The sequence below is a fragment of the Alosa pseudoharengus genome, unplaced genomic scaffold (genome assembly GCF_046254945.1).
Source record: "Alosa pseudoharengus isolate Yale_2024_CS ecotype anadromous, Long Island Sound unplaced genomic scaffold, YU_APseudo_1.1 YU_APseudo_1.1_scf_14, whole genome shotgun sequence".
NCBI lineage: Eukaryota > Metazoa > Chordata > Actinopteri > Clupeiformes > Clupeidae > Alosa > Alosa pseudoharengus.
This window is the reverse complement of record NW_027468609.1, coordinates 35,505,016-35,518,989: the sequence shown is the minus strand read 5'-3', so window position 1 is coordinate 35,518,989 and position 13,974 is coordinate 35,505,016. Positions and strand designations below refer to the sequence as shown.

Sequence of the window (13,974 nt, the reverse complement as noted above, 5' to 3'; positions counted from 1 at the left end):
TAAGATGAGATGGGAGGAACAAAGTGATGACAGGAAAAAAGACAAGAATGACAAACAAAGAGGGAAGATTATGAGGTGTGGTTGGGGTGGGAGAGCTTTACTAAACAAATGAAAGGGAGAAAGGAGAAGAGAAGAGTTACCTGTGAGGGCATTTTAGAAGTGACTGAGCATACTGAAATATATTTACATCTATTTACTCTCCATGGTCTTACAGAATGCCTATTAGCTGGCATGTGGGCCTTAGTGTGTGTGTGTGTGTGTGTGTGTGCGAGAAAAAGAGAGAGAGAGAATCTTTTTTAGCCAGCCCTCAGGTGTGCATTAAAATAACCAAAAAAAGTTATTAGTGTGTACTACTGAATAAATAAGCAAACATGCTCTTATCTGATTAGTGCAAAAAGCATTTGATTGACTGGACCAGGGTCAGGTATGAACGTGGGCGTAGCCCGTTGTTTCAGATTAGCATCTCCACTGTGTGTGTGTATGATAAACACACATTCTTGGCACAAAGGAATTTGCCGAAAAAGGCAGAATTAATGGGCCAAAGTACCTGAGGCTAACAGACAACAACGTTCCGTATCTAACATAAACTAGCCTACACCCTACGTTTTTTGGACAATTTACAGACGTTTAACTCGCAATTTAGTGGAAACAGTGCTGCTCAATAGTAGTCAAGGTCTATTTTAGACACATAAACATTCTGTCGTTCAATAATGACGTTTATTAAGCCTATTAACTTTGTTTCCATTTATTTTAACACCGAGGCATTCATTCCCACCAGGCCGAGCCGTGGTTTGAAGAAAGGCGGGGGTCGTGTGTCTTTGCTTCGGTGTGATCCTCCCACGGAAGGCGGTGTATGTCGGTCTGTAATCGGACACCGGGTCTTGGAGCCTGCCTTCGCCACGGTTCCCCGGCAAAGAGGCTATTTAAAAAACGAAAAAGAACGTGTGCGCCACTTCCCCACTTTATTCGAAGGTTCCCCCCAGCAAACACAGGCACACATTAAACACACACAATCTTCCTTTGACATATCACAGCGTTCCGAGAGCCCCAGCGGCGGCATAGATGCCTGCAGCAGCGGCGCGAGGGGAACGGACTGACGCACAGCAGGAACGGCGCACGCCGTCCACAGTCGCTCCACATACGGATATACGCGCGCGGCTTACGGGGCTGGACGGGAGCTCGAGCCCCGGAAGGATCACTTGTACGGGCTTATCCGATGCATGAGACGGCGGCTGGGGCACGCGGTCTGTCGGTCGGTGTCGGGATCACGCTGTGATTAACGGATTTTTTTTTTGAACCCTAACCCTAACCCTGCCGGGACAGATGAATACAAATGAATTTAGCGACCCGAAGGAGAGATTGCAGAACCTCTAGACTCGACCCAAAGTAAGTGTTTGTTAACGTGAGATGATGATATTGTTTTAACTATGCAAGTAGCCTAAGTGTCAAGTTCCTTTCCTCGGTACTGTGTTAAACTCTTGGGAGTCAGTGGTCAGCGGAAAATTCTGGTGTGCTCGCAGAATCCGTGTGTATGTGTGTATGTGTGTGTGTTGAGCGGAATGAATGGGAGCTTGTTGAAGTGTCTCGGAGCGAACGGCTACCTGTGTTGATTGGCGGTGGTTCAGCTCTGAGCTAACCGACCTGAAAGAGCCCTGAGATTTCACCCATACAGCTGGCCTTCCGCAGAAGCTCGCCGTATGTCATTGTGTTGTTATTCTTTCTGGAGACTCACTGGGTGCATTGTAGATTACAGCTATTGAGTTAGTTTCGTCAGAGACACCTTGGCAGGCTTCACTATATTTACTGTGGTTCTGTCAATTGACCATAGGCCTACGTCAAAGAGTCTGACTACTCAGAGGCTCTCAGCGTTTCTCTGAGATTTCTTAAGTTATGAAGGAAACGACGTTAAGATGGTCGGCTGTTCCCCATCCCCCCCTTGTTCAAATGCAAAAACTTTTTACGCAACGCAACATATTCGGGACAACACATTTGAATTTACCGTTAAGCGAAAGCGCGCGGCATTCAGGGGAAACATGACATGGCCCTCCTCCTGCGAGCGGCGGAAGCGCTCCGCTCAAAAGTCGCATAGTTAGACCTCTCGTATCTGTACGTGCGTGTGCGAGCGCCCCAGTGTGTGTGTGTGTGTGTGTGTGTGTGTGTGTGTGTGTGTGTGTGTGTGTGTGTGTGTGTGTGTGTGCGTGTGTGTGTGTGTGTTTGTCGGAAGCTGTATTTACTTTTGCGTTTGCTACTATGTGGTTAACACACACACACAAACACAGCTATGACAGTAGAAGCTTGTGAATAGGACATTGTAACTCACACCCGGCGTTAAAGCGACTTGTACAAATTCGCTTTAAAGACCTCTGAGTTGCTACAATAATGACGGGGCAGGAGAATCCATTTTTGAGCTTGGACTGTATAGGCCTACCTATCGGTCTAATTTAAGGACATTTACTTTTTGTGTCGGTTAGGTAGTTTATTATGGGTCCGTTCGTAATACATTTTCTCACTGTCCAGGCTTTTCATTGAGAGTAAATAACTGTTAGACTTCTAAGTAACTTTCATCCTACTTCGAAATTACATATACAACTGTTAACTTGAATACATATTTGCCCAACTCTATTGGTTGCTATTATACCATTTTCAAACTAAATACAACTTTAATGCTAATCCTGAAGGTGCGCAACTCAGGTCTAATGCAGAAGGTGCGCAACTATGCATCGCCAGTGCGCCACCCGCTCACCGGACGCTCTTTCACCTGACTGACTAAATGAATGGATGGATGAATGAAGAGAGCGGAGGTGTAGATCAAAGAGAGGTGATAGACGAGATTCGCTGACTGACTGCTCTTGCAAAAAAAACTTCCTCAGTCCATTCGCACTGGGGAGGAACTCACTCTTTGGTGCGAGTAGAAACCTTTGGCTCAGAGAGCGTTTGGTGTTGAACCTGATTCATTCCCCTTGCCTCTGTCTGCATGGAGCCACTGAGGCACCAGTCCAACTTGTGCTTCAAAGACAAGACACGCTCAGTATTTCACACTTTCACTGTACGTTATTGGGTCAGCGTGGTCTGTCTATTTTGAGACCCTTCTGATATCCGTGTGCTGTTTGAAATCGCGCTAGCGCACTCAATTAAACCACATTTCATGGCTAATTGAGCAGCTAGCTTTTACTTTCATATGAAATGAGGTGTCGGTGACAAGTGGACGGGGTTTGGCTTTCAAATTAGTTTAATACAAATCCTGGTCACGAGCTTTTGCTCTGTCCAGTCGCTTAACATCTGTTGCTCATCCACCTCTTGCATATTCTAAAGCACCTCGGAGTTTTAAAACTCAAAGGTGCATGAGCATGCGTGGGCAGTGTTAACTGACCAATTTGTGTAGTACACACACACACACATACACACACACACCTTTCATTTATCTTCAGAAGTGTGTGATTTGGATGGAGCGATTCACTGTGCGGAAATTACTGAGGGGGGTTGTGGGGGTGGAATGACCTAGGAGGTGGATGGAGCTGTGGTGTGTTTTCAGAGTGGGGTCATGTTCTCTCTCTCATCAATGTCTGTCAGTGTCTGCCCCACTGAAGGAATTTTCCACTGACCCTAGTGTGTGTGTGTGTGTGTGTGTGTGTGTGTGTGTGTGTTGGTGGGTGGTGGCCCTGGGAATTCCATGCAGTAAATGAATGAGACAGAAAAAAGGAGCGCAAAATCTGTTTCTTTTCTCTCATACACACAGTCATACACACCATGACACATTGTGTGTGTGTGTGTGTGTGTGTGTGTGTGTGTGTGTGTGTGTGTGTTTGTGTGACAGAGAAAGATTGTTTTGTTCATGATGGTCAAAATGTATGTATTAAGGTTGGATAAGTTTTTTTCTAGCCCTTGGGTCAAGCATATCCAGGTGTCCAGGTCAGACAGATGTGTGTTTTAGACTTACGCGCCATTAAAGGTATAGCCTAACCATACTGATAAACACATTGGTCACACATTATGTATACACATATCTATGCACTTAAAAAAGCTAAACACCAAGATATGTGCAGATGTGCAGACACACACACACACAAACACACACATACACACATACTTGCAGTCACTCCAGCTCACAGACAGTGAGTCAGTCCTCTTCAGACTTACACACACTTAACACCCAGACACACTCATCTGTGTGTGTTAGTCAGTGTATGCTCAGTGTGCTCTCTGCCCTCTGATTGGCAGGGTTGATCTGTGGTCAAACACAGGGTCTTTACTAAGGGTGTGTGTGTGTGTGTGTGTGTTTGTGTCCCACTAGCTCTCTCTCTCTCTCTCGCTCTCTCTCTCTCTCTCTCTCTCTCTCTTATTCTCACTGCAAAATTATGTGGGTGGGACAGTGTGTTCATCATAGAGCATAATGCATCATCATCATCATCATCATCATCATCATCATCATCATCATTAACTGACCTCTTCTCTCCCCTGTCTCTCTCTGCCTGTCCACAGGAGAGCATTACTCCTCTGTACTCTTCTCTACTGTAGTTGTCACCTGGGACTTGCTCAAGTACTCTCTGAAGGTAAGGTGTATGCTAAAAACATCAGTAAATATGTATTGGTCTGTATTAGATGGGTAGAAATGTGAAAACAACCAGTATCACTATTACATATCTGTCGCATGAGAACTGGAGTTACGCTTAAGGTTTGATTAAAAAGTTAAGTCATGTTTTCATTCTATATATTATTTCTAATGCATCCAAAATAGATTCTGTTTATAAATGAGACAGGTAGCTTGGAGCGGTTTCCTGTCAGCATGCATGGTTCGCATGTGTCTTGAGGAGCAGTGTGCCACTGCAATGGTCTATTGTTCGGTGTCCATTACCTCTGGGTTTGCATATGGAATGTTTATTTTTGCCTTCTGTTGTGCATCTGTTTTCTCTCTTTCCTGTCTCTCTTTCTCCCTCTGTCTACCCGTGTTTCGCTAAATCTGAAGAATCTCTGCTCTGTGAATACTGCCCAGTGCAGATCTGTCTTCATATTTGCAAGTCACTTACCCTAGAATGGTGTCTGTACTGATTATCATTATTTCTACCATACATTCTTTCCTCTGTTGGTGTAATTTCTGTATATTATTGTGGTATGGCACCGACTTATGTAATAAACCAAGGAGACTCTTGAGAGAGGATTTTGAGAGACTTACTGTACTCCTTTTGGCACGAACAGGAGGTTTTTGGCACAGCAGGACCTTGTCGTCTCACCCCTTGTCCCTTGTCCCTGATGAATTAGGTAGAAGTGTTAGTCACTCTACACGGCTTTCCTTCTTTTGTTTTAAATCTGGTATGTAATGCAAAATATGTCTGTGGCCAGATTAGGTAACTTCCAGTCAGTGTGCATTTCAAAGTGAAAGTGGCATTTTCTCAACATTGCAGCTCTTTTAATGGATTAACCACATGAGTTTGCATAGACAAGGCCAGGTGAGCTAATTATATGATGCAACAGACTGAAAGAGATAGAACATGGCAAATGTCTGGAACACAAAGGTTTTATTTCTCTACCTCTCTGGGCTTTAAGACTTAAAGCTTAGAGAGGTAGAGAAAAGACCCCTATCAAAAATTAAGCTATTTATGTACCATTGTGAAAGACTACATCCGATGTGCACATTGTAATGACTTGCATGTGACGTTTGTGTTATGTTTTTAGCGTGTAGCGAGTGTTTGTGTTGAAGGCCAAAAGGCTTTAGGTACTGGACTGGCTTGGGGGCACTGGGAGGTTTTTAAGCATAAAGGCCAATTACAAATGCACCCAGTTAGTGTTTGCATGCCAGGCTGATTCTATGCTGATCTGGAAACAGGCTGAGCGTTGAGGTAAAAAAGCGAATAGAAATCTGACAAACAAACAACCACAGAAAAGCAGCACAAATCAGCATTATATTTGCAGTGATGATAGGTGGTTTTGCTGTGCAATGACTTTTATGTTCAAAGAACAGGATCTTAGCCCTGTAGACACTACACAACAAGCTAGTTTAAAACAGTGAAAAAACAAGCTCAGACCACCATATGTTGGGTTTTGCACTATTATCTAGAATGGTTTGAGGTCATCTCTCACCATCAGCCACTACCACCATAAGTCACCTTCACTCAAAACATTTTTTAACAGTTTATAAAGCATCTACAAACCATCTTGAATGCTGTCAGAGACAGCAAAGACATCTCTGGCCAAATTGATGTAAGGTTGTTCAAAAACAAATTGTGCATGGGTTACTATGAAGGACTTGCTCACATGCCCACACAATTACCTTATGTTTGTTCCTCTGGTAGGCTACAGGGACATATTTAACAAATCTTTACCAGTGCTAAAATAACGACATCAGTATTGGGAATATTTACCGTAACTCCTATTTACATGTATCCGCCATTATAAAGCCAAGGCAGACTATCACACACAATAATACATTTGGTGGCCAAACACAATACATAAGAGAGGCTTGCATTTGGCGCGCATTAGAGCGCACGTGCCATTGGGAAACCACAGCTCATCTGTATATTTAGCGAGATGGAAACTGGAGCTGTTCAATTCAACCGTGCATGTTTACGTAAAACGATGAAGGCGAGGTGTTGTGGTAAAAGTGGTAGATCTTCAGTTTCAGCGCATTCCTTATTGTAATTTTTAGGACACAGGGACATTTGTAGAAGATTCTACTGGTATTTTGTTGTTGTTTTGAAACTAACAAAACAACATGATGAAATCCCTGTAGGCCTACAGGGATACAGTTTTATGGCAGAACAGCTTGCTTAAAAGCTTACTATCGTGCTTGGTGTAGAATAGGCCTATACTGTTGTAATAATTACAGTGCTTTCTTTGACAGATGGTAGACCTACTGTAAATATACAAAGCCTTATATATAGGCGTAAATATCGTACCCAACAATTTTAATAGGCAACTGCTATTTCTGTTTGCAAATGCATAGAAATGTTAAGACAACAAACAGTATCAGTAGTTCATATGTCTTTATATCATGAGATGTCAGCTGTCTGCCAAGTTTTGATGAGAGCTTTTTTAAGATTTTCACCATGTTATACAGGTACCCTCTACTAAACACATCGGCTACTGGTCAAAGGCATTTTCCAAATAGACACAGTAACTCTAGTTATGTTTACAAACCACAACTAATGAAATTTTGGGATGTTCAAGGAGTATGATGCCTGTTGACTTGACTTATCAGTCTTGATATACTGGAATGCATGACCGAGATATATTGGAATGACCCAGTGGTTGGCGAGCTGTTGTTTGGACTCATTATGGTTAAATTTGAGCTAGAGTTAAATTTGAGGTGTTTGAGCAGTGTGATTAGGGATACGGCACTGAGCAATAAAAATACAGTCCTGAGGAAGGTGTGTGATTACAATGTAGTGTGCATTGCGCCTGCTGCCTGTATTCATCTTCTGTTTCTGTTTTCTCTAGATGTGGACGTGCTACAGAGACTGGGCTTGCGTGGAGGTCAGGGGTCACGTTCCGTTCCTCCAGGGGTCATCTCCGTGCCGACGGGGGTCATCCTTACATCACGGGCTCGCCTGGCAGCACCCTTCCTCTCCCTCCTCCCCTCCTCCAGCAAACACACACCAGCCCCGACACACATGGACTTGGCAGTGCTCGTGAGCCTGCGCCTGCACCGTCGAAACTCTGCCTTCCTCTTCTCTATCCACTCTGGCTCCCGCTTGCAGCTGGGCGTGGAGCTGTCGCCCGGCCAGCTGACCGTCCAAGCTGGCGCGCCCTCGCAGACTCAGCCCGGCGCGTCGGCCAACGCGGTCAGCTTCCCGGTGGACCTTCACGACGGGCGCTCGCACTCCCTGGCGCTGTCCGTGAGTGGCCGGCGGGTGACGCTGCAGGCTGGCTGCAGCCAGAGGACTCAGACGCTACTGTTCCCGGCCGAGCCTGCGCCCCCGGACCCCCGCGGGAGCTTCCAGCTCGGCCGTGGTGGTGCCCGGCTCTCGGGCGTGGCCTTGGAAGGGGAGCTGTGTCAGCTGGACCTGGTGAACTGGGAACGGGCGACCGATGGTGGATTCTGCAGCATCATGCGCCCCGAGTGCAAAGAGGACCCCGGCCATTCAAACCACACCCACTCCCTGCTCCGTCAGCCCCCGCTTGAGCGTGAGCCGTTGCCATGGAAAGCCCCGCAAGTCACAAGAACCCTCGCCGCCACTTTGGTGTCACCTTCGCCCCATGGATCCACGCAGCGTACTCAGACCGTAGCTCAAACACGGACTCAAACGCCCCAGACACCCAGACCAACTGACAGGAGGGCCTCCCCCAAACCCACCCTGAGAGTCAAGCCCAGCTCTGCTAAGCCAACCGCCCCAAAATCAACACCCCCCAAGACCTCCAGGAAACCCCTTCCCACTAAACCAGCTGCCACCAAGACCACCTCCAAAAGGCCAACCCCTCCAAAGCCCACCTTAAAGCGACCCACAGCCGCAAAGCCTACTGCCAAAAAGCCCACCACTCAAGCCCTGCCTGCCCTTAGGCCAACCCCTAAGAAAGCTCCAGTGAGGAAGCCCACTGCCTCCACCCCCCCTCCCAAAGCCACCAAGGAGGCAGGGCCCACCTCGCGTACCCCTTCCAGAAAGAGCCAACGCATGGCTGTGACCCCGTCTACACCCAGAGTCACCTTGGAATCCACCCCTACCTTGGCCATGGACCAGTTTGTCACCTACAACCCTGACCTCTCAGAGGTTCTCCTGCTGCCTGGACCCCCAGGGCTGAAGGGAGAGCCTGGATTTCCGGTGAGATATTTCAGTGTGTGTTTTACCTGTGTGTGTGTGTGTCTTTGTGAACGTGTATCAGACGCCTTGGATTTTATCGTAAGACTTCTCAACACATCTTGAAACACCTTATAGTATATATATTTGTGCATCATTTTATCCGTTAATTTGAAGTTATTTATAGCAAGCAAATTATATTACAGTGCTGTGATTGCGTCTGATCCAACATGACAGGGTTTATACGGCTCTCAGAGTTTGACTCGGCATTACTATGAGTGCACCGCAGGTGCCAGTGGAGCAACCACATGGGACACCCTTTGAGGGTTTCTCCATGGATCGTTTACTAAGGTTCCACCTTGGCAAGCGTCACACACTACTCATACTCAGTTGTTTTGACCAAGCTTTCCCCCAAATACCACCGTCCGTATGTAACACAGAGAGAGGCATTCATTGATTAAAACAGACAGCGGGGATGCAGGCAGCGCAGACGACTTGAGGGCACACTTGCTTCAAACGAGCTGCACTGCTAAAGCCCAGCACACCCCCCTAGAGATCCTCTCAGTGATTGCTTGAAGCGGTGCCAGCTGTCTGCACCTTAATGCAGGGAAGACAAGCTGTAATTAGTGGCAGACAGAAAGGTGGAGATAGCCATGGAAAAAGTTGACAGGTCTTGTCAGAATTACGGCCTCTCAAAGTGGACGACGATGGCGCCCCTTAAAACATTACATGCGTCATGATTTACACATCAACCCCTGTGTTTATCACTCTTTTGATACATAAAAGTGTTATTTGAAGTTTTTTATTTTCTAATAACCTCTGTTGATCCTCTGTTTAAGTATTCGTAGAAGGGCCTTCATTAAAGTGAGCCCTTTTTATAGATTCCCTTTTTATACATTACTGTGCCCCTTTGAAGATAATCGAATCATTGCATTGAGATCATGAGACATTGAATTTCATGAATCACAGATTGCATTACATAAACGCTATAACACATGGATTTTAAGTGGTTACTGCAAGAAAAAAAAAGTATTTTATAACTTAATTTTATCATCCGGATAAAATTCATTTGAGCCACATCCTCCTAAAGGTCATGAGACAGCATCTTAGGCCGAGGCTCCGATTCATTGAGGAGAACATGATGTCATAATGTCAGAGAACGTGTTTCTTTGTGAGTGGAATTTGAACGTTCACAGCCAAACATTCTGAGCAGAAGATGGGCCAAACCTAGCCGCAGCTGTTAAATGTCATCCTCTGCAGATCAGTCATTTTCCGACTGCTTACCTTTTCCGACTGCTTTTGCTTTTGAATAGTTGTGGCATTCCCACGTGTGGACCCACGTTGTGTTCTCATCGTTTTTTTCCCGTAATTCATTCCATGGATGTGAACTTCTGTGGTTTTTGAGTCATGCACTAACCGGCGGTTAGTCTTCTGAATGAAGGGAAAGTCTGTTTGCTGAGCGTCAGCATTTGGTATAACTAGACACATTAATGTGCATGTGTTTGTGTTTGTGTGTGACTGTGAATATGCTGATGTGAAGATTTCAGGAAAGGATTGTATTTGACTTTGCATTGATTGTGGCGGTGCCTCAGTGAGTTGTTTATATGTGCCGGGCCATATGTGTGGAAGTGTGCTGCGAGTGGAACAAGACTGCACGGCACCATGTGTGTGGTCAGCAGAATCCGAGTTCTAAAAGGAAAATCTTTGTTCTGCTCCTGTGCTACCGCAACGTAGAGTAGTCTGCATTCTAATGAATTCTGTGAGCCCAGCTGACTTTAGTGCAACCCCCACTGCAACTCTCTCTCTTTCTCTCTCTCTCTCTCTCTCTCTCTCTCTCTCTCTTTCTTTATCCCCTGTGCCCCCTTTCCTTTCAGCTTCTCTCCATAGAGACTTGCCAAAAAACAAGACCACACCGAAACAGGTCTAAACACAAAAACGACAGCACAAGGTTACCCAGACAAATGTGGGCCACTAAAGACGACAGTCTGGCGTGAGTTCTGCTCCCTTGACTCACCTTAAATTCTGTGCACGTCACCCCCTGACTCCACAGTGCCGGTCAGCGCATTATTCTCGAGTTACACTCCCTTGACCCTAGGTCTTCTTTGGAACTTCTTTGGAAGAATACATACGCAATATGAACTGGTTGCTCGGAATTGTTTTTGGAATTGATTTGTGGGGAATTTTCAGCTTTTACTTTGAAACATTCACTCCTTTCACAAAATGAGTTTGATAGTAGATGTTTGATGAGTCAATGTTCACTATTGTATGTTTTAAAGGAGAGCTGTCGTCACAGCTCGCTTTTGTGTTGCGTTTGTTAAAAAACCCTATGGCGATGTGAGAATATCTATTAGTGGTTTGTTGAGTCTGTGCAAGAAGTGTCCTGTTGCAAGGACAACAGGGTGTGTGTGTGTGAGGGGGGGGGTGTCTGTCTGCGTAAGTGTGCGATAAGTGTGTGTGTGTGGGGTCTGTCTGCGTAAGTGTGCAATGAGGGTGTGTGTGTGTGTGTGGGGGGGGTCTGTCTGCGTAAGTGTGCGATGGGTGTGGGTGTGTGTGCATGTCTGTAATTAGGCAGGTTAATTGCATTTTTAGGAACCTGCCCAGGGCGTGTATTTATGTCTGTATCTGTGTGTGTGTGTGTGTCGTTTAGACAATAGCTGTCTGTCATTATCAAAGGCGTAATGCCTAAACCATGCCATTATGTGGTCCTCTCACAGTGCTCTGTACAGTGCTAACAGACACTGCTTTACTCACATACATGCAGAAAGACACACACACAAACACACACGCATGCGCGCACTCACCCATGCATGCACACACACTGCTACACTGCGTCAAACATACATACACACAACACTTTTAACATACACAAATAGTCTTTAGACACGCACGCTGACACGCACCCATTTACTCGACCTCGCCTTGCACTCTGTGTGGATGTGTGTGTGTGATTTCTGTCACACACGAGCAGCTTTTAGAAACATACAAAGGCACATGTGTGTGCTCTGAAATGCACCATAAATCCTATGTGCGTGTGTGTTCTTAGATCTCACTGCTGTAATAAATGGCAACACTGCATAAACATATGCATACACAGTCACACACACCGACGCACACACTTACACTCATTCACACACACGTGCACGTACACACTGACACACACACACTGACACATACACACATACACACACTCACTCACACACACACACACACACACACACACACAGAGCCCTCTTTTCAATGGAGCCCTTTTTTCTTCTGCCACGTGGCCCTGTTAAGGGGGGGGTATGTGCAGGGAGGGTGGGTGACTGAGGGAAAAAGGGGGTAGAGAGCAGAAATAGAGTGTACTTTGCTCTAGCAAATTGTAAGCTTTTTAGGCTGCTCTCTCATAGTATGTCATGAGCAAGTTTACGAGCCTGCATGATAGCAATTTGATTGTTGAAAATAACCACATGTTGATATCAATAGCCCTCCACAATAATGATTTTCAGGTTGAAGGAAGAACTCAACTACTCACTTGGAAAGTGCAGCTTGCATGAAATATAACAGACTTTACGCTAGGTATTTGTGCTAGAGACCAAACCAGATTATCAGAAATGTGAAATTGAAGAATTGAGTTGGTTATAGGCTACTGACCTTTGCCTTGTTTATGTGCTCTCTTCCCCAGTAATGAGTTTGTCTGTGTATGTGTGCCTTTTATAGGGGTCTCCGGGACCACCGGGGAAGCCAGGCCCTTCAGGGAAGCAAGGACCAAGGGTAAGTTGGCCTCCAGTAGGGGAAAGACTGAAGAAAACACTGGTTGCATTTGGGACACATTGGGACACATTTTGCTGTTAATAGATGTTGATGTCTTTTCATGAGTGGGACTACTGTTGAAGTGGTAAAGTCAAGATGCTATACTATCCTTGAAAGCTGATGTGATATCTGGAATGTCAGATATAGGTGGTGTTTGCTACTGTAGAATCAGCTTGTTTCCTATGTACCTGGGGGAACAGTGATCTTGTATTTCAAGGGACCATTGTTTTTGGTGCATCCTCTGTCAAAACACATATGCTATTAGACATACTAGAAATGAACAATTTCAACATATCATCACATTCTAAACGTTTTGGCCTGTGTTTGCTAATAGACACCTCGGAAGTGCATCCATATTGTAGATCCAGAAGTAGTTGTTTGTAGAACAACAATGACATTTTCCCTCAAATCTATGAGAGTATGGTTTAAGTATTTTTAAACTCATGTATACATACCTCACTTATAATCATGTCCTTAGACTTTCACTGCTTATGTATGTTCTGTGTTTGAGAAATAGCAGCAGCAGTGATTTGCATTCAGTGGTAGTGTACAGTAGAAAGCCCTTCCTAATCCTTCCTAAGAGTCTTTATAGAGGAGAAAAGATTCTTCATAGAGAGGAAAAGAGCCTTCATAGAGAGGAAGAGAGTCTTCATAGAGAGGAAGAGAGTCTTCATAGAGAGTCTTCAAGAAGACAAAAGAGACCAGAAAGAGAGAGAATGTACTAATGGTATGATTTGTCAAGAAAAGAAAAGAGTTTGATACGTGCAGCACTAAGTCTTGTTGGCCTTCAGTACTTGTGTGTCTTGAGCATAAGGAAGATATCTCAGAAATCTGCAGCTGTGGCCCTGGGCAAGGCACTTAACCAGAATTACCCTAGGTGGCGCTATTCATGCAGCTGCTGTACTGCTCCTAGTCCAGCCAAGGAGCGGCAGCAAAATGAACCGTTTCCACTGTAGAGTGGACTAATAAAAATACTCATGCTTATGATTCTGTGCGGAGGGTGTGGAGTTTTTTATGTTGGGTAGATCATGATGATTGAATGTTATGTTTTGAATCTATTCCTGAAAATTCATGTAATTAGAATACAGGTTTTTAAGTGAGTACCCTGTTATTATAGAAGGCTCTGATTACACACATGCATGCACATAATACACATGCATACACTCTCTCAGGCCCCTCGGTTGTACCCTCGGGTAGTTCTGCGGTTTCCATAGTTACAATTCTAAACCTGCGGCTTCCTGGTCCACATCCCAGAATACCTCTCACAGACCCACCCACCACAGCCACCTGCGAATGTGTGTGTATATATTTGTGTGTATGCATGTTTGTGTATTTACATGTGTGTATATATTTTTATCCTTTATTTGGTCATATGTGTGCGGTTTTTACAATGGTTTTGTGAACATGAATAGTAAACCCCAGATTAGCTCCATCTCCAGTTTTTCGTGACATGAGT

At 45.1% G+C, this 13,974-nt stretch overlaps 1 protein-coding gene across 1 annotated transcript in view; it reads left to right on the top strand.

The window, feature by feature from the left end:
- The first annotated feature begins 974 nt into the window (after window positions 1–974).
- The window catches only part of col27a1a (collagen, type XXVII, alpha 1a), a 51,434-nt gene continuing 38,434 nt past the window's right edge, over window positions 975–13,974 (top strand). Inside the window, exons 1-4 of the mRNA XM_076284835.1 lie at window positions 975–1,386; window positions 4,480–4,550; window positions 7,432–8,750; window positions 12,426–12,479. Coding sequence (XP_076140950.1) covers window positions 1,334–1,386; window positions 4,480–4,550; window positions 7,432–8,750; window positions 12,426–12,479 — 1,497 coding nt within the window. The 5' untranslated portion in view covers window positions 975–1,333. The remainder of the gene's footprint in view (window positions 1,387–4,479; window positions 4,551–7,431; window positions 8,751–12,425; window positions 12,480–13,974) is intronic.